General features: G+C 44.3%; 1 protein-coding gene across 8 annotated transcripts; it reads right to left on the minus strand.

The window, feature by feature from the left end:
• Positions 1-192: 192 nt before the first annotated feature.
• Positions 193-16237, minus strand: RASSF6 (Ras association domain family member 6). 8 transcript variants are annotated; one of them, XM_069012342.1, is made up of 12 exons: positions 15995-16207; positions 13802-13915; positions 11440-11529; positions 7301-7379; positions 6798-6949; positions 4885-4976; positions 4254-4438; positions 4049-4150; positions 2770-2821; positions 2119-2237; positions 1935-2032; positions 193-1229 (listed from the first exon to the last, which is right to left on the minus strand). In XM_069012342.1, exons 3-12 carry the CDS (start codon positions 11508-11510, stop codon positions 1154-1156), a joined length of 1026 nt encoding a protein of 341 aa, XP_068868443.1. In that variant the 5' UTR covers positions 11511-11529; positions 13802-13915; positions 15995-16207; the 3' UTR covers positions 193-1153. The 8 variants fall into 8 exon arrangements, with proteins under 8 accessions (XP_068868443.1, XP_068868444.1, XP_068868446.1 ...); XM_069012343.1 differs by lacking the exon at positions 15995-16207 and adding an exon at positions 15298-15369; XM_069012345.1 differs by lacking the exons at positions 13802-13915; positions 15995-16207 and adding an exon at positions 16214-16237.
• Between the last annotated feature and the right edge of the window lie 4135 nt (positions 16238-20372).

Here is a 20372-nt window from a genome sequence, read left to right on the forward strand (position 1 = left end):
TTATTTTCTGAATTCACATCCCAGTAACGTGATTTTGGGCAGTGTAAAGTTTTACAATTTGATTTACTCCACATAATTTCTAGGCCACATGTTCTGCACATTCCTTTCCTCCCTCACAAGTATTTGTTACCCGCGTAAGACAAAGGCAGCTGAAGTAAGTCACAAAGTAAAAACAACAAATTACTGCAGGAGGACAGTTAACTGTGCACAGATTTATTTTATTTACATCTCCGTAATTCGAGCTCTAATATTCAACACAACTCAGCCAGACAGGACCTGACAGCTGGCTGCTGCACCGGGCGTGGGGCTGGGCTGGACCTAAATTGCATCCATGGGGAGGCCACGAGCCCAACCCTCCGTGGCTGTGACATGCAGCCTCTCACTAAGCACTTCTCAATTCCCTTTCAAACAGAAAACATAGGCAGGAAGACAACCATTTATTCCAACTACAAAAACCACTGAGATGCCTTTCAGGACCCAACAGTGTCTAGTGTGTTTAGTCAGAGTTCTTACTTTGCAGTTCATTAGGTATTTCAGGGATAAATTCCCTGTCATTGCAAAGAGCTGCACAGCTCCTAAGTGGGCAGGTTTCCAGTTATGTTTTTCTAACAGTAGCTCAAAGTTTAGGCAGTTTCAGCATCCACCAGCCTGAAGCCAGTGGATTTCAGGCATCTTGCATGGATATTTTATAACTTAAGTGAAAATTCTACCTGCAGTCTTAAATACATAAATATCTTCTGCCACTTGGCTCTACTGAAAAGCTTTCTGCTATTATAATTCAGTATTTCTCTAATACATATTGCATATTTTCTATCAACACAGTGGTTATTGCAATATTTTTCTACGTCAGCCTCTTGGTACCAGGTCACACACCAGCAGGGTTTAAAGCCTTGGGCTTTTCAGGGATTTTTTTCCCCAAGTTCCAGGTCAGATTCAGCACCTGTTGTTTGGGGGATGTAGTGCATCTCCTTAGGTGGTTCCAGCCTGCACCCCAGAGCTGCATGAGTGGGGGCAGTTGCAGTTGTTTAATGGTGAGGAGAGACCTCCCCGCTTTGCGCACTCTGGGGCTGAAGCACTCCTCAGTCCCAGCCCACAGAAAGCAGCAGCAAGGACTGCCCTTCAGCAGCCCAGGCATTCCCGAGGGACCATCCCATCATACCGTAGTCTCTGTTTTTTTAACAGTCCGACTGCCAAGGTGTTGCCGTATCAGGCTCTTCTCTCTTAGGTACCTGAGAGGGAGAATGCATTTAAATAACCTCTGCAAACTTTCAACCCAAATTCCAATGAGCTGGTCAAATGGCAGTGAAAACTTTCCCAACACAGATGAATTTATTATTTTCTAAACATTTCCCGGACACTTTGATTCAACATGATTATCAGCCCATCATCCAGTCACAGATCTATGGCTGCTCTAGCCTCTCGGTGCTGTTGGACTCAGGACTCAGATGCTCACAAATATGGGAGCCCCTCTGGCTTGTATCTGTGGGGTGTTTTGAGCTACTGCCAGGGGGATTCCTGTCATTCACCTCAAGTTTTGAAGGGACATCTGGCACTGATGTGGCTTAAACGCTACAGAACCTAAATAGTAGCATGTGTGTACTGCATTTATCCTTTCCAAGGGAATACACGGCAGCAAGTACAAGCTGAGTGACCAGTCAAAGGCTCAGAAAGCAAACAGCAAACAAAATAAACAGAAGTTACCCTGAGGGTTCAAATTTTCTGAAGACCCCACTCTGTGTGTAATCAGTATTAATCCTGGAATCTTTAAGAACAACAGGATAGGGAAAGGATTATAAACCCTTCCAATCCCTTCAGCCTTCCCATCACAGCGTTCTACTTGCACTCTGCTACATCCATATGTTCTCCTCATGAGCCAGGCCACAATTGTACAGATTCCCCTGGACTCTGACACACCTCATTTTATGTCTGTTTACCGTGCCATTGTCTGTTGAATCTCCTGCTCCTCCTCTTCATTTATTCTGTGCAGAATCGATTCCAAAAAGGGAAGATGAAATGAAATGTACTGAGCAACCTAACAGGGAGAAGACAAGAAAGGCACTACTAACTATGGTCACTGAGAAAAAGTCCATGGACTATAAGAAATGAGGATATACGTACATCACTGCTGATCTCCTCCACATCTCCATCCATGAGAAAGAACTTGGCAATATTCTCAGAAGGCCCCTGCAGCAGCCTGTGCAGCAAGGGAACATCTCCACTTCTCAGTTGCTTCTTTTCTGGAATTTGTAAGCAATGTCATGAAACATGGAACACCCCACAGGGGCTCTATCTACCTCCTGCAGTCATGAGCCTTTTTTCCTGACACAGATCCCATATCGACTCAAGTGCAATTACCATATACCTAACAGGTCCCTAATATTGTCCCATTAAAGGTACCTTCCCCCTCATTTCCCTCCTATTCTCTCAGGTGTTCCCATTAATAAAGATCAAATCTCCCTTTTCCTGAAAAAGCAAGAGTAAACTGCTATGGAAGTAACCTTTCTCCACTGAACAATAAGTACTTTGAACTCAGCATATGCAATCCAAAGCTGTCAGCTGAAAGGGCTCACAACACAATTATTCCGCTTTTCCTCTCCAGAGGAGACATCTCTGAAGGGTCCCTGGAGAAGGCAAAATGCCACACCACACACAGAGAGCCCAAACGAGGACAAAGGCCTGGGATGAGTCCTGTGACTCCAAGGGACACATTCCACACACACATAGAGGATGATCAGAGATGAAGTGATCAGGCAGCAGTGGCTGGCTTACCTCCGGATGCATGGATAACATAAAGTGCAAATTCATGGGGGCTGTTTTCTATCTGTGAAACAACAGAAAGTCCATTCAGACTCACAGACCTCCCCAGCATTTCCCTCTCAGCACATCTTCCCTGTGTGTCTCAGCTCAGGGATTTGGATCAAAGTCTGTTACAGAGATCCTGTCTGTAGAAGAGTTAAAAGATGCTGGATCTGAGCTGTGCTGCCATGGTCACTGTCCCTGTGCCAGCCCTAACCCTTACGTTCCCACTCTGCCCAAACCAGTAACACACTGTAACCCCAGATCTTTCCTGCCTGGTTTCCTGGCAGCATCCTTAACTACTTCATATAGCTTACTTCTCCCATCACATGCAGATCTGCTATTCATGTTGCCATTGGGGGAAACCCCTATGACCTACCCTCGTGCCTGAGCCACATTCAGAAAACAGCAGACTTTTGAACACTTACTTTGCAACTTATTCCCTACAACTTTACACCCTACTCTGTAATTCCATTCCTTATTACTCCTAGAAGTTAAGTTTTCCTTCCAAGACACTCCCAAGTCTTACTAACTACATGAAGTAATTCTGCAACAGTGAAGTCTCTAGGCAAGTTAAATGGGAAGTTTAAGACCATTAACGTATAAATTATACACTAAGCAGCCATGCAATATCAAGATATTTGAGAAATACACAGCAGTGAGAGGAAAGCTACTTGTGACCACATATAATGTTGGTGGCAGGAGATGGTTCCAAGGAGATTCCAAGGGGAAAAAAAAAAAAAAAAAAAGTAGTTTCAGACAGTATGGCATTGACCTGGAGCAGTACTTTTAACCCTAACTTTCTGCATCTTTCCGTATGCCTGGCTCTAAGAGGAAACGTCCCAGACACTCGTTCTAGTTCGCGGTCGTTTTACGCAAGCCGCAGTTCCTGGGGCTGTCCGCGGGAGGGCAGCACGGCCAGGGACAATGAAGCAGCCTTTGCCTGCCGTGGGAATGCTGGAAGGGCGGCAGCGTTCGCGCTCCTGAGCGGGAGTTGAGAGAAGCGTTCTGCAGTTCTCCGTTCGCCGCACACCACGCACCCAGTGTTACTTTTCTGGCCTCTGAGAGCCATGGAACATAGGTAAAATAAACCCAACCCACGCATTTAAAATCGCCCATGTGGGGTTCTCTCCACTCCACTCCACACACTATCCTTGCCCAGTTACTCCCCATCTTTCCCGCAGTGCTGCAGTGCACAGCGGAACGAACATTTCCAGAACATGGCCACACCTCCTCCTGCCAGCAGACTTACCTTAAATTTACGAAGCAACTGTTCTATCACTTGTCTGGTTCTCATCTGGCTATTGATTCTTATTTTGGTTTCTGATCCAAAAGCCGGAGTGAAAACTGATGTCTGGGAACAAGAACAAGCGCACAAGGGTGTGAGCATGAGGCAAAACTCACTGGAGAGGGTTCCCCGTCCCTCAGGTGAAAAAGCCAAGCCTAAAAATTCCTACCTCGTGATTGTAGAAGTGGCCATTGATTGAGAACCTGTGAGTTTCTACTCCTGTCCTGGTTATCGCGGGGAGCTTGGTCCTCTTCCGCACAGCTGTGGCATCACTGCTGGTCCAGGGCAGGGTGGCACAGTCAAGCTCCTGCTCACTCCTGGACTTCAGCGTGCGACTTTCATAACATGGATAACCTGGACAGAATTAAAACCACATCAGCATCATTTGCAGCTGCTCACCACTCCCTGCCAGCACCCCCAGAGGATGGAGGCTCTTGGTGAAGGGCTTCATTCTTTATTTATTTGGGGGGCGGGGGGGAGGTGTGGAGCAGGAAAGAAACAAGGCATAGGCATACGATAAAGAATAGGTTGATTGCAGTGGTTGTGGTTTGCTATTTTGTTCCCTTGAGAATGATCTCTTGGATAAAAGCACAGCCCATTCCCACTGGCTGTTCACCAAGTCACCTGCACAGCAATGTTGGCCCTAACCAGCCCTAGGCCGGTGTTTACCCAGCTTGCAGTACATTACACAGAAGAAAGAGATTTCCCTTTGCTGGTAGGGAAGGCCTGATGTATGAGATTCCTTTTGCACCCTCACAGAACACAGAAATTTTTGTTAACATGAGAGCACCCACACTAACTTTGCTCAAGGTCTGGCTGTTCCTCAGTAGACTGCAGTGTCTCCCCGCTAATGTGATGGAGGTCATCAAATTCTCCCCAGCGAGTCATTCCCCTGAAAGACCAAAGGGAGTTATCATTGACTGCTCCTCATTAACTCAGTGATTTCAGTTCATCCTGTGGCCAGGGTTCATGTAATACATTCCTATCCCTGCTCAAGTTACATACTTCAGCATGGTAATTTTAGTTTAAGTCATCATAAAATCAGGTACTAAAATGTGATATTAAAGTAAGACCAGGGATCCCAAATTTAACACATCTAATTTAGAACCTGTTGAGCATCAACCAGGACATAACAAACAATTTGCAGTAATTCCTGATCTATTTCACAGCACCACCCTGGATTAGTGACACAGAGACTACCAGGCAGGCACACAAAACACACATACTGTTGTTTAAATAGTCACAGAATGCAGGTCTGTTACACAGGTTAAATTATACACAGCCCCTCGTGCTGTCCAAACCAGCTGTGTATGAGAGCAGGAAGTTCCAGCCAGCCTGTCAGAAAAACTATATTCACGTCAGTATTTCCATAATTCATTGCCTAAACTCTTCAGCAGGAAGTCTTCAGCCAGTTACTGCTCTGACTGAGAACAAACCAATTTGTAGGACAATATTAAAAATAAATTTCATGTGTGTATATATATATTTTCCCAAAAGTATTCAGCTACCCCCAATTTACATGCCAAACAAGATCTTGGTTGTATTCCACACATTTACCAAGTTCATTTAAGATCAGACAGCCAAGCTGCTCTGCATACCTTAAAGCATGTCAGGGCAGCCCCACATTTCTGGGATCATGAGTTAATGTTTACTTTAGGATACAGATTTCCACCAGTTACAAGTTTTTTAAGAACTGCCTTGCAGGCCACATGCATCCCACACCAGCAGATCTGGTCAAGGTAAACAGAGAGCCAGATTTGCCTAAAACTCAGGTTCTTTCCTAGTTACTCCTGTCAAATTTCATCCCTGAATTTCAACAGCCAGAGATGGGGAAGAAGACTTTACTGGAACTCCACAGCTGCAAAGATGGCAGAATTAAATCCCCAGTTCCAACATGTCCCTCCCACATGCAATCTGAGACAATAAGTAATTAGGAGAATAAACTCCACAATACACAATTTATCAGGGAGTCATTCAGGGTGAACATTGGCTCTGCCTCTGTATTACAAGACTCAAAGAGATTCAGCTCATCAAATTCACCCACCAAGGCGGGGGAAACAGCGTTCAAAACAAAGTACACTGAGTACCTGTATTAGCTGAGCACAACACACTGGGATATAAAATGTCATCGGCAGCAGCTGGAACAGCTAGTCTGTGGGCATTTTAAGGGGGTTTTACACTAAATTTTGCACAGACAAAGCCAGTACTCATTCCCTGGCTTGAACTTCACCTGAGCAGCAATGGTTCCACACCTGACATACCTGGGAATGTAAGATGGGACACACAGTCTCTCAGCATTTACCTACCAGATTTTGGCTTCATGCTCTAGTGTGTGCACCAACATAAGACCTTTCAGAGGCTTCCAGTATCAGGTACAGTATATTTGGTATATATTCCAGTACATGGAAATGTAGGGCTTTTTTTTGTCTTTTCCTATATTTTTATATACATCTATTTCCCAGTCCCTGTACAGGAATAGTCAGTTCCCATGACAAAGAGCAGCCTCCTCCAGCTCCTCAGCCTGAAGGCCAAACACAGTTGCTACAAACACACACCTTTCTGCCCAGCAGAAGCTGTTGAAAGGCTCTGCTGTACAGCAACCACCATGGCCTTTGGGGAATCTGGGATATCCAGTGCAGCCAGCCATATCCCTTGAAGCCACAGCATGAGCTATCTTGTAATGCTAGCTTCCTTAGGGAAGTTCATACATTACCTTTTACTAGGGAACAAACCCATGTTCTCTGTTGACTTCAGGGTTACAAAAGAGGGTATCTGCTTCTCATCCTGAATTTTTAATCGGATAGGATGCCGCACTCCCCAAAATATCGAGAGGATCCCTTCAATGAATGGTGTGCTTCCTTCTCGCTGGAGAAAAACAGCGAAATAGTGAGTGCTGCATAATAACTGAGTAAAAATAATCAACTAATTAATTGATTTCCCCTCAAAGTAACAGGAATACAGTGAAATCCAGGCTGACACAGCCCTGGAACAGATTACTTGGAGAACATGTAACCTCAGTTTTGAGCTATTTCCAAAACAGCCAAAGCTGCAGCTGACCTGCTCAGTTCAGGAAACCAGTTCTGGTTTATAATATTAGATGGAACATGTCATGCTATAAAAACATCACAGCAAGTGCTGGAGTCCAGTGCTGTGGGGAGAAGAGAGCGTAATTTGGTATGTCCAGATTAGTGAAGTTTCTCTCCCTTAAATCCTTACCTGATTATATGTCAGTTGCAGATTCTCTTGATCTGAATAGTAAGAGTTGTAATTCTTCAGAAGAGAACTGAGCTGCTCTCTAGAATGAAGATCAAAATGAAAAAATAATTTTTTACATCTCTGTAAAATGCAGGTGGTATGTGGCAGGGTAACACCTGTGCTACCCACTGCATCCTTCTATAGGTTTATTAATGACCAAGATATCATTTCCTGAGAGTAAAGTTTTGTCAAACTACAGGGTTGCTCATAAGTTGCTTCTTCAAAAACCCAGAGGAAATTAATTAGTCAGTCTCACATGACCTTTATAATATTGCCCCAGAATAGCTTGTACTTTGCACCTCTGTAGCAGTCATGAGGAGGAAGCAAACAGAACAATATCCCCATGGACCAATATTGCAGGTTACTTTTAACTAGGCTACACTTTATTTTCTCTGCATGATGGCTTCTGTTCGCTTTCAATATTGCTTCAGATACTCTCCTTATTTCCAAACATCTACAGGATGTCTAACATTCCTATTTCCCTCTGCTTGAAACCAAACAGCTTTGCACTAACTCTTTGCTGAGAGGAGAAAGGAAGGAGATGAAGAGAACCTCTGCCAAGAAGCAAGCAGCCATGGAGACAAAAAACCAGCTGCAGCTCAGGCTAAGGAGGGCTGAACAATGACAGAATTAACTGAAATGTATTTCAAGGTCATCAAGAATGGAACACTCTTCACCACACCACTTAAAGATGACTCAGACTGTAATTCAAGCAAGCAATTCCCACCAGCAGAGGTAATTAACCATGGGGAACAACTGCATGGAAGTGTACAAATTCTTCCTTATGGACTAACGATTACATTGGTTTAATGTCCTGCCTTGCAATCATGTGTGAAGACACCAAGTTTGTTTCCAAATAGTGCCCGTTATTTCCATGTTTGTGTGAGCTCTTGAACAGCAGGCCCACAGAGAGAATACACAGCACTTACAAGCTCTGCACCACACGTTCCTCAGAGAGCTGCTGAAGCTATTCAGAACCCCTGTACCATCAGAAACACTATTACAACTCCTCCACCAATTTTAAACAAAGAAGTGCCCCAGAGGAACTGACAGCCCAACATGGCGACAGGCCCTAGGAACGTGGCCTTCCCCTGGGCCCAGCTGCCCAGACACCAGAGAGGGAACCAGGGACAGCCAGGAGGGCAGGTAACATGTCCATGCTGTGCTTGGGGCAGAAGGCCATGCAGAGCATGAACATGGAAAGCTTTCCCTGGCATACCTATCCCTCCCCTCTCCACTTAATAAACAAGACAGCATCCTGTTGCCTAGTGAACCTTTTCCCATGGTGAGAAGGGAAAAGATCAACTGGGCTTTTACCTAGCAGGTAACATGAGGACAAGGGCTGCACCACTAAACTCAAGGTTCATTGCATTCCCTGCTACTTCTCTGTAAATGTAAATTATTTACTTTACATTACTGCAATTCCACAAAAATATTTTTTAACTAGCTTTATCAACTGGACTCCAAACAAGGATTTTCAACATTTACTTCAACTCACTTTGGTCTTAAATCCTCAGAATACTGATGGCAAAACCCCCTTCTTTCCATTGCGTTGAAATAGCTCATTACAGGTTCTTTGTGTCTCATGAGCTGTGAGGGACTGTATTCAGGTCATCCCACCAAAAAGGAGTGCAAATAGACTTGGATATGAATCAGATACAAGCGCAGTTCTGATCATGCTGGCTACTGGTAAGCAAGATTAAGCACGTCTTGGCCTCATACACAGGCAAGCTCCAGATCCAATTCATGATTAACAGGCAAGTAGGAGATAGGCAGTTCTGTCTGACAGATGTTGTGAAGACCTGCTGATCCTGCTCGAGAGGTGCTTCAAACTCAAGTCTCTTTCTACTTCACAGCCTTTGGCAACCATTTTATTGACAGCTGTTACTTCACAAGTTTTTTCCAAGTAGGAAGTTGGGAAGGTGAGCTCCCTGAAGATGGATTAGGAATATGTAAGGACTTGGGTCACGCTCTGAAGCCCACCTATTACTCTTAGTCCATGTTGTCTGCAAAGGCAAATAAAATCATAACTAACAGCAGTAAGTGGTCTGGTAAGGGTCATCTCTGAAGCAGATTCTGTTTCTCAGAGAAAGCTCTCAAGATTTTCACAACAGTTCTTGCCTTGTCTAAAAAGACTTGCCATTGCCTTTCTCAGAAGTTTTCGTAAGTAAATCTTTCAGGTTTCAGCCTTGCATTAGTGCAACCAACAGTGACAAACCATGCAAGCAATTAGAAAAGCCCTGAGGGAGAGATTTAACAGCAGCTCATTCTGACTTGTTTGTCCTTGCGCAGTGGAGACATAAGAAAAAAACCATTTTACTTCTTTTTGCCCCAGAAGGGAATACGTGCACCAGCCTAGTTCCAGGAGTAGTCTTACTGTAACACATCTTCCTGCTGCCCTAACCTAGAGACAAATGCCATCTCTGCTGAGTTTGGCGGCTGGAAAATCAGCAGCTGTTGTGTTGCAAGTCTGTTTTCACAGCAGCTTTGTGACAACATCCAAACGCAGCCATTAATGGAAACCAAAGCCAACGAACTGGCAGAACAACTCACCCCAAAAACATAGTATGCACTGCAGATTCACCACTTTCTTCAGTAGCAAAAGCAGGATACAAAGGAACTGCAAGGTCAGGTGCCCCAGTGGTAAACCACAACAGAGCCCAGACTGCTCTCTGGAAACACTAACACAGGAGAGCTCACCTGTGCCCTCTCCTCCCCCAAGCCCTACACACAATCCGTGAATATTTATGACAGTTATGCTGGAGACGCAGCAGTTCAGCCAGCCAAATCATCCCACATGCTTTGGTCAGCCTTTTGATCCAGCCATTGTGCAATTCCCAAACAGCAAGCTTGCCCCATCAGCAAGATTCACAGGATAGAACTGGAAGAGAAGTAGTGTAACAGCAGATTCAAGGTATAGATGAGGGCTGATAGTCTGGAAATTGCATTGGAAGCAAGCCTGAGTGCATATGGAATGTCTGTGGTTCTTGAAACACTTATTTCTCTTTATGCAAGGCAAAGAAAGTTTAAACCATGGCTGTCATGCAGAAAGGTCTCAACTGGGATCCACATTTCACCACATGAACAGGCAAATATATAGGGGAATAAAACTCCAGAGACACTGGTTCACTTGGTACATTTCCAAACCAAGAAATACATGCCAAGTTCACACACATTAATTACTTCCAACACAAAAGCACTGAGCTCCAAATTAGCAGCAGTGTAAAGTGAACAACTCTTGAAGAGAAAGGGGGTGATGCATCTACTGCCTGTGTGCTCTGGGCAAGGCCCTGACACCCTTCCTTGAAAAGGGAGAAAACAGCATTGCTCAGGCCACACAGCAAAGTATCAGGATTCAGGAACAAATCTCTACTGCAGCATAAGAAATTCCAGTACCCCCTCCCTGGTTGACTCTACAGGTAGTTTCTTTCCCATGGGAAGACCAAGAGCGATGGAAATGAAGAGAGAAGAGAGGCCCTCCTTCCAGCTCCTGTGCTCTTGCCAACAGGGGAAAAATAATCCTGTAAGAAAGGGGACGGAGCTAAATGCCAGGTGGCTCAGAGTTTGGGGCACCAATAGGAAAAATTCCTCCCAGGCAGACTCAACTGTGAAAAGCATCCTACAAACTGCAGTTAGAGTGCAATTCCAAGCTTTTTTACAAGTAGGTGAAAGAGACACTTCCTCTGACCACAGCAGAGAGCTGGCAGCCCAAAGGTCTTTCTGCACAGATTCCCTGCAATCCGGGGCTGCCAAACCCCAGGATGCAGACAAGCAGAGCTCAACTCTGGAACTTATGGCCAATTCCAACAGATTTCCAAGACAGGAAGGTCTTCTTCCCTAACTTGTAATTTTATTTCAGAATCCTCTAGATGGGCTGTTCTCCTTAATGAACAAAAACCACAGGTCCAAAGGTTTAATGCTCTGTTCTTTTAATTCCATGTAGAGGCCAACTCTTTTCTGGAAACAGGTTAAAGTAAGTGGTAGGGATTGCTGCTGCTACAGGCTCAGTTCTCTACAGGATCCCCTGTCAAGGAATAAATGTGGAATAGTTTGAAAGAAAGCAGCAAAGTCATTAAATATTTAGGTTTTTAATAATTCACCTGGTTATGAACTTCTCTTCATTGATGAAAACAGAAGGCAGATGCTGCGCCTTCATAGTCACTTTCTTCATTTACTCAGAAGAGATGAATCTAAACAAAAAGTTAAAAAAAGTGAATATATCCACTGCTGTTACTACAAAAGATGGAATAGTAATCAAGCAACAAAGCTTTAGCTGGCCAAGGGAAACAGGCTGGGACACTCAAGCTGATGGCTCACTACACCATATTTTGACTACTTCATACTTGGCCTTAATATCCAAATATTTCCCACTCCTAATAAAAAAAGCTGTAAACCATTCCCATCCAGTATATAACAGTACCTTAAATCCCAAGTACTACATCTACCAGGACTTTCTCAAGCAGTTTTAGGACTACTTCAACTCCAGGATTATGCTTGAGTTGTTAGCAGTCTGAGACAGCAGCCCATGTACTGGTCAGGATCCCTTTGTCCACTATGGATAGAGCATTACCCCGGGTCACCGGAACACACCGTGACTCAGCAAACCACCCGCATCCAGATTCCTAAAACTAGGCAAGGGAAGGAGTGTTGATGATTAGCAGTGTCCTGCAGCACCCCAAGAAAGAAGGTGGAATAGCTAAGAGAGAACAAGACTGTAATTTCAGGAACGTAGTAATACAATTTACAGATTTCCACACTGGGATTTGAGCCTATTATGTAGGCAACGAGCCAGACCCACAAGACTCCAACAGCGCACTCCTCAGTAAGCTTAATTATGTAGTCTAGGCTCTTTCCTTCACCCTCAGGTACTAGAAGAAAAGGCAGACTGAAGAGAGTTAACTGAACAAGTGGCATCACACATGGCAGTGAAAAAACCCTCAAAGAATCCCATGACAAGCAGCAACATCTCCAAAGACTGCCCTGGAAGCTGATCATTCCACTTCCATTTCTTTTATTTGGGCATGAAGGCAAAGGAATTTGGCTGACAGCACTCAATGTCCATTGTCCCTTATGCCAGAGGACTGACTTGAATCTGATTTCAGACTGCATTGGACAGGGCCTGGTCAAAGATATCTGCAAAGCAGTTGGTTCTCTATAGTCCCAATGACTAGCAGCCTTCCAAAAACCAATTTAGGAAACATTCAACTTCGAACAGATCATGGACGGGCAAAGAGTAAACACCTCACCTCTGTGTATTGCACTACTGAGCTGCTTTTTTAGATGTCACCAATTTTCCATAATCATAGATAAATAGCTTCTAAAAAACAACATATGTGGACAAATGAGAAGTTTTGCATATAAAAACCATTATCTTCACCCGACAAAATACACAGCAAGTTATTTCACAACCCCTAAACCCAGAGTGCACTACCAAAATGAGCTTTACCTGAGCAGCTGCGGTTTCTAGCAGGGCTCTCTCAGGAGCTCGCTGAAAGAAGCAGCACTCCCTTTGTCCTTTGGGTGACATCCATCAAGACAAAAACATACCTGAAAGCCAAACAAGCCCAGGGACTTCTGTACAGACATGAGTTTGTGTGTGAGGAGTACACTGCTGTACACCACTGCTGGGTTTTTGCCTCTGAAATGACTTCAGTAACCACTGGTCACGCCTTGAAATCTGATTTTATGTGATTTGCTTAAGACCTCTAAGTGAAGCAGCTGCCTGTATCAGTGTAATTTCAAACCAATTTTACAAGATGCAGAGGAGTTTATGCACTTTGGCACCTGAAAAATTGAATATACACTTCAGCTTCCTCCCACCTGTCAGGAAACAAGATGTTAAGAGCAGTGGATTGCCAAGGCACTTCTATTAACTGTAGAGTGGCAACACTGGAAAGCTCCAGCACCACTTCACTGCTTGTGGCTGGACTCTTTTCTATAGAATTTGGCCTTAAAATGATTCATCTGAAAGAAAAAGCTGATCTCTGCATATGGAGAGAAGTGACCTTTACACACACAAAAAAGAGATGAACACTGTGTTTTGCTACACGGTGGATGGCTCCTAGTAAATTATTTGCCTTAAACACATTGAACAGATTTTAAATCAGCCAGGTGCCATTAAAATGCTGAAAATAAAGCTAACTGGAAGAGTAGGTGGTGATGGGGATAATTCTTCACCCACCCCTTTCTCTTTCTCTCCCTCACTGCCCCAGTATCCAGGACAAAGCCTTCTCTCCTATGGCTGGCGCAGAAGCACAGCTCTCACTACGTCTCCCTCAGTTATGTGACCTGCTCTGCTTATCAGCCTTGTACCAAACACTTCCACACCACCGAGATGAACGTCTTCTCCCTGGACTCTTCCCATGGGCACATCCCGGCTGCACACCTCTCACAGCCCCTATTTTTAGCCAAGCCCTAAACCTGTGGGTTGCCACCACGCAGTGACTTGCCCAGCACCATTACCTGACACAACAGATGTCAGGATATTTGCACGGCCGCTCCTTAAATCCACAAAGCTGTTAGATTTTCCATCACCTCCTGCTATCTTGCTGCTTTCCATGTCACTTCCCTGTGGTCCTTTTGAGGAAGCAAACAGAAGTGAAATGCATTTCCATTGTTCCCTTTGGTTTGAACTAACCAAACCATGCTAATTTTCCAGCTACTCCAACCATACATATGCCTGTGTCATTTATTCCAAGCCATCTCCTGACTTACTTGGTATCACACAGGTGTCTTCACCATTATGTTAAACTGGACTAGAAGTGCAGAATTTTTTCAGATAGGTTACACCCAGAAAGTGGGATCTTGGCAGGACTAAACTGCTGGCCTGAGACTTAATCAAGTAGAAACCTAATGCTTGAAGGAAGACTGAAGCCTGAAATATGTAGTGAAAGACAGAAAGGAAAGCAAAGGGAAAGTCAGGGAGAAATGAAAACTGGGGCAGCTGCAAACTGAGCATCTCTAGATGTGCACTGCAACTACTGGAGGAATCTAGGAAAAGCAAAGGGAAAACAGACCACTGCACATTTCAAAGATGCTAGAGCATCGACACATCAGTGCACAGTACAAATCTCACAAAGGTAATGAGCTGTACTTGTCTGTAAGATTCATATCTTACCTGAAATGTGGGGTTTTTTCCCAAAAAAAAAAGTCCAAGTCTCAGTGCAGAGGCAGATAAGAGGACTTGCTATCTTTTATTCAGTGCAGTGATATTTAAGTCATTTGCTTAAGGGGACTGACCAGGGACAGTGGAGTGCAGGAATGACAAAGCAGAAGTTAAGAGCAAATGGCTACACGGATTTTTACACAAGGATAAAAAAAGGCAGCTGCAGGGGAGAACTGGAAGGAGAGGGGCACCCAAGATCCAGAAATGAGCCAAGCACGAGCAGCAAGGCAGCACCTCAATTTGTGTAACAGCCTGGATGTGCTTTTGGTGCATCCATATATTAAGACAGGGCCCGCGGAGCGCAGTATGCTACAGGGAGCCCGTACCAGTGCTAGAGAAACTAAAACCAGAAACCTCCACAAAGATCTCTAAGTATTTTGACCCAGTGCTTCCGAAAGCCCTTCCAAAACCACAGGAAGTCAGGATAGGGCAAACCTCTTCCATTTCTTTTATAGAAACCACAAAGTTGAGCTGTTAACTCAGCTATCAACTACACACACATGGAACATTTTGTACAGCACAAAGCTCTGCACCATAGGCACAACACCATATCCAGCTGAGCCATCTTCTAAACTCACAAGTGTCTGGTATTCAGCAAATATTTGGATCGTGATTGGTTTCTATAAAGATGAATTTAAGACTTGTTCAGATAGATAAACTCAGTGTCAGCAGAATAATTTTACTAGTCACATACTCTAGTTATGGGACTTCATGTTCCTTCCTTTGGTTTCCTTTTTAAGGTAGATGTCCCTACCACCACAGAAAAAGGTGATAATTAAAACAAAGTACTTACTTTGAACAACTGTGTTTTCCCCGCTAAAAACAAGGGCTTTGGTTTTTTCTTGGGCTTTCAGATTTCTTCACACTTTATTTTAAAAATCAGCTGTTCAGTACAGCGCATTAACAGCACTACTTGAGTACAAATCACAGCATAAGCCCTCTGCTCAGGCAGGCTCGGAACGGGATTTGACAAAAACAGCACTAAGTTGCTTTACGTGAATATGGCCCCTTAACTTTCCCAGTCACAAGGCAGATAGATGCACACGCTCCCTCCCCTCAGGCATTGCTAGAGCGGCGCTCGCACACATCACTCTCAAACACTCTGTTACCCCATTTCAGGAGAAGTTACTTTCCGCTTGCAGCCGAGCGGCACAGGCCGTTTTTAGCCGCCGAAAAGAGCGCACAAGGTCACCGATGTCACTTCTAAATCACACCCGTACCGAATGAAGGGCACTGCGGGCTCGTGGCCGCGGGCACGCCGACGAGCAGCACTACCTGTTACCCGCCCGTTTTAATCACAACTGACTCACGCAAACCCTTCAGGAACTTCTAACAAGCATTTCTGAGCAAGCATTTCTCCTTCCCTCCAGCACCCAAATGACTCCAGAGGAGTGTGACTGGAGTTCCGGGTCGCTGCGAAGGACCTTGCTTCCCCCGACATCGCAGCTTACACAGCGAGCAGCACAGCTCCAGCCTTCCTTTGCACTTACCCGGGCGTGCGATCCGGGCAGGAGAAGCGCAGGACGAGTTTCACATACCTTTCCCTGAGCCCTGGAAGAGGCATGGCAGCATGGCCCTGGCGGACAGCTACCTCTGCTGCTGCATGGGACCCACAGAGCTGTTAATTACTGTTTTGCCTAACAAACTAGGAATGCTGGAAGCCCAGGACACTCCCCGCACCTCGGTGCACGTCGGGAATATTTACCTACCACTTTCCTTTCTCCAAGCGCTGACAGGAGCCCGCCCTTAGTCACGGTTCCACCTCCAGGAGGCTCCGGTTAACACTTTAATCACTAACTTTACAAGGGGAGGCAACCTGCCGACTCCCTGGCATCATCTGGTGACACACCGTGAAACATCCTGTGCCCAAAGCACTGTTAGGCTTTAACCTCTTTTGTTTTCTAATCCATTGGATAAAGTATGCTTTCCCTCAGATACATGCCCATCTTCAATGTTTGGGGGAATAACTGGAACAATCCATCAGATCATGCCTCAGTGTAGATACATGGATTTAGAACATTATGACAAATTGTGACAGCACTGCTTGACCACTTAACCCCACACAGTTATTTTTGCTGAGCTGTATAATACCCTTATGAATATTACTGAGCAAAAGTTGTGTCTGTAAGAGGGAAAGCATTGCCTCTTACTTTAATTGCTCAGCAGTAAATTGCATAAGCAGATGCTTAAGCTAGAAAAAAGAATTGAACCAAGACACACCTTCCCAGTTCCTACTGTTTGCCCATCTGTTTCCAGCTAATAATTAATTCACCAGATCAACCCCAAAGCATGAACTTACTGGGCCAGAGAGAAGAGCATGAAAAATGCCAAACCTCAATTTGCCTTCATACCCATCTTATTGCACTGATTTATATCAAATTACTTTTGCTTTATATAATTTGATATTAGGGAGAGGCAGAACAGACCCAAATACTCAAATATGTGATTCCTGATCACATCCTATCCTCCTCTATAGGAGAATATACCAGAGGATATACTTCTCTCCAGAGACGGACACACTGCCAAACACACACCACAGTAAGCCTGGTATTTGGGATTAAAGTTTGTGTTGCATTTCCTGCCTTTGCACCTTGAAAATATTGACACAAGGATTTAATTGGCATTTACAACATTGAGAATTGCTCAAAACAGGGGGGAAGCAACATGCAAGGATTTTTAATCAGTTCACAATAGCATAGAAGCTCTGTGCTGGGGCTTAGAGCTTCATGCCAAGCTCAGTCTCTGGAGTTGCTCCATCTCAGGTGTGACAGTTTAGCACAAATCCACACAGCTTCCCACTTGCTGTAAAACCAGAGGTTTGATTTTTCCTGTCCCAGCTTCAGATATTTGGGCACTCTGCCTGATGCTCTGGGATCAGAGAGCTGGAGCAGAGGGCAATAGCAGCCTGACCCCTTCAAGTCTCTAACCGAAGATAATGTCAATTATCTCTTTCTGACAAGTCTGCCACCCTGCTGGACACTCACACAGTGAGGTTGTTGGGCACCATGATGTACCCAAGTATTTTTATGACTGAAGACCACACTATTGGCTTACAGTGGGGTAATGTGACATTGGCCCTTCCTATCCCCCCAAGGATAAATCAGGCTTCACCCTGACCCCAAACTTTTCAACTTAAAAAGCAAACAAAACCAAAACCTCAAGTTTCTAGGGATGGCTTTTTTTTTTTTTTTTAAATTTACAACTGAGTTTCAAGAACCCAATGCTTAAAGTACTTAGATTCATGCAAAGATGTCTCAGTAAGAAATTAATACAATAAAGGAATGAAACCTCTAATTGTAATAAAATACTATAATTCCCATTTCCAGTAAAACCAGGTGTGTTGGTCCTTACCTTGGCCTGGTCAATGTGGCTCTGGTTTGTTTCTAGTTTTCTCTCTCACCCTTGAACTGTTCCTACCAATGGGCATGTTTTGATCTCATCTGAGTCACACATAATTAACTGGTGAATACTTGGAAAGGACTGGCCAGTGCAGGCCAGGAACAGGTATGGGGAGGGGAAACAGGTCTTCAGGGGCACTGAGCAGGAACTACTTTACTGTCAACTCCAAGAAACAGAAGGCTTTGATGCCTTTCATAGAACTTAAATAATCAATGCACTGAGACAATTATTTTTTCATCTTTCATAATCAACATAGTTTGCATGCCCTGGAAATCTATAGACAAGTCACAACTTGGTAATACTATTTCACCTCTTGAGTGAAAAGGCAACGATAATTCCTTTAGAACAGGCAGGGAATGTGATGATCCTGGAGTCTTTACAGACTATATTACACTTCTGCTCCTTGCATGATTAATAACTAAGTAATTTTAGGTTAATAAGTAATTGGAAGTTGGAGTTGAGCTACTTCATAACTTGGCCTCAAATCTTTAACAAACATACTGTTAAAGATAGGAGAGAACCTCTAACGGGAAAAACAGAGATTCCTGTTCTATTTTTGTAGTAGACAATCACAATAAGCAGGCTGCCATGGCAGCATCACACACACATGCTGCACTTCAGTGGAAGGACTTTGATAAACACAAAATATTCCATTGTTTTATAGCAAGAAGGAAAATCCCTAATCCTGTTTGCAAACACCTGTTTCTAGACAGCTCATTAACATCAAACACAGAAAATTCCTCTGTGATTTTCTGAGCCAGCTACTCTAATGCGAAAGGAGAGCCTCATCTGACAAGACCTGGATTTAACTTAAAACACAAGTGATCAATTCTTTCCTTCTGATTACAAATGCTACCAGAGGGGTGGCATGATCATAGCAACAAATGAAGAAATTAAAACCTGCATTTAACCTGCAAAGGGCCTCCCACTCCTTAGCAAGATTATTTTCTGTCATCACACCCAGGTGCCAACAGCAATACTTGTGTGCCAGGACATGTTCTGGAGCCACAACTGATAAGCACAGAAACCAGAAACTGGGTAAGAGATGACTAGCACAGATAATGAAATTCGCAGTGCACACAAAGGCTCATGCACTGTCATGGGCCATAATCCCTCACACACACCATTTGGTCGGTTTGAGGGCCACGAGTTTCTAAGGAATAGAAAAGAAGCGGAGCTGAAGTTGGCAGGAACACAGTTACTGAAGGCTATGGTTTTAAATATCACATCAAGAATTGGAACTTACCAAGTACTGACCTTTGCCTGCATGGAAAGCAGCTTGCAGGTCTCACTGTTGCTGTCCTCATGGGCCAGTGCTGGATGGGCAGGTCTGACCTGAGCATCTGAAACACCTTTAGTCATGCCTCGTGGCTGTTATTGCTTATCCACACCCATGAAGTCACCCATTTAATATTACAGGATTTCATAGAGGCACACAAGGACTTTTACTGCCTGCAGCTACAAAATATCATAGAGGGCAGGACCAGAGGGAACTGCCCTGTCCCAAAGAGCTACAGTAATACAGCTTGTCACTCCCATTAGAGCTCAGCCAGGAGTAAAATCACCGCCTCATCACACCCAGCCACTTTGCACAGCACTTAGAAACTGTGACTCAGCCACACTCAAGGTTTTCAGATGTAGACTTTTCTTAAGTCCATAAAACATCATTTCCCCAATTTTTTTTCTATAAGTCATGCTATATATCTGGATTATTGTGTCTTCAAGATACAAAATCCTTGGTCTCCCATTTGACAGCCACTATCAAGACCCTCCCAATCCCCACACAACAAACAGATGCCAATGCACCAATGCCTTACAGGATCCTTTTACTCTCAGTCTCTCCTCTGAAATGACCAGTTGAGGCCATGTGACTGTAGCCCCTGACTCCCTTTTCCCATTTACAATGACTTTTCTTTAATTCTTTCTTAAGGCAGTTGAGTCATCATGTGAACTGTCTCCTATTTTCTATTTCTTTAAAAAGTGTCTGTCCAGAACTCCCCTCAATTGAACAGTCACTTCCTAGAGTTCTGGGGAAGATTCAGATCTTAATCCTGAACTGAAATTGTTACCATCATTCCTGGGAAGGCAGACTCATCTGCTACAGTTGGGACAGCCTTGCAAAATAACCTGTCATTTTTTCTGATACTTCCATTTAGGTTATGTGAGATTTCAATTTGAAAAGTGTTACGCATCAAATCTTCTTCTCTACAGACAAGAGGACAGTTTGTCCCTGCAGCAAAACACACCGAAATGAGTTTCAGTGATCCTTACATTTGTAAAAATTAGTGCAATAAAAGAGTGATAAACAGCTCTCTCTTGTTTTAGCTCTGACCGTGGAGCAGGGGATCAGAGGCTGGTGGGCACTGCAGAATGCTGGCAGTGGCCTGAGTGTGCCTGAGCAGCCCACGCTCCTGCATCACAACCCCTGCCCAGTGCAGGCATTCTTCACATCGTGTGCCCTGGCTCTGC

Source organism: Aphelocoma coerulescens, chromosome 4 (genome assembly GCF_041296385.1).
Source record: "Aphelocoma coerulescens isolate FSJ_1873_10779 chromosome 4, UR_Acoe_1.0, whole genome shotgun sequence".
In the NCBI taxonomy this organism is placed as follows: domain Eukaryota; kingdom Metazoa; phylum Chordata; class Aves; order Passeriformes; family Corvidae; genus Aphelocoma; species Aphelocoma coerulescens.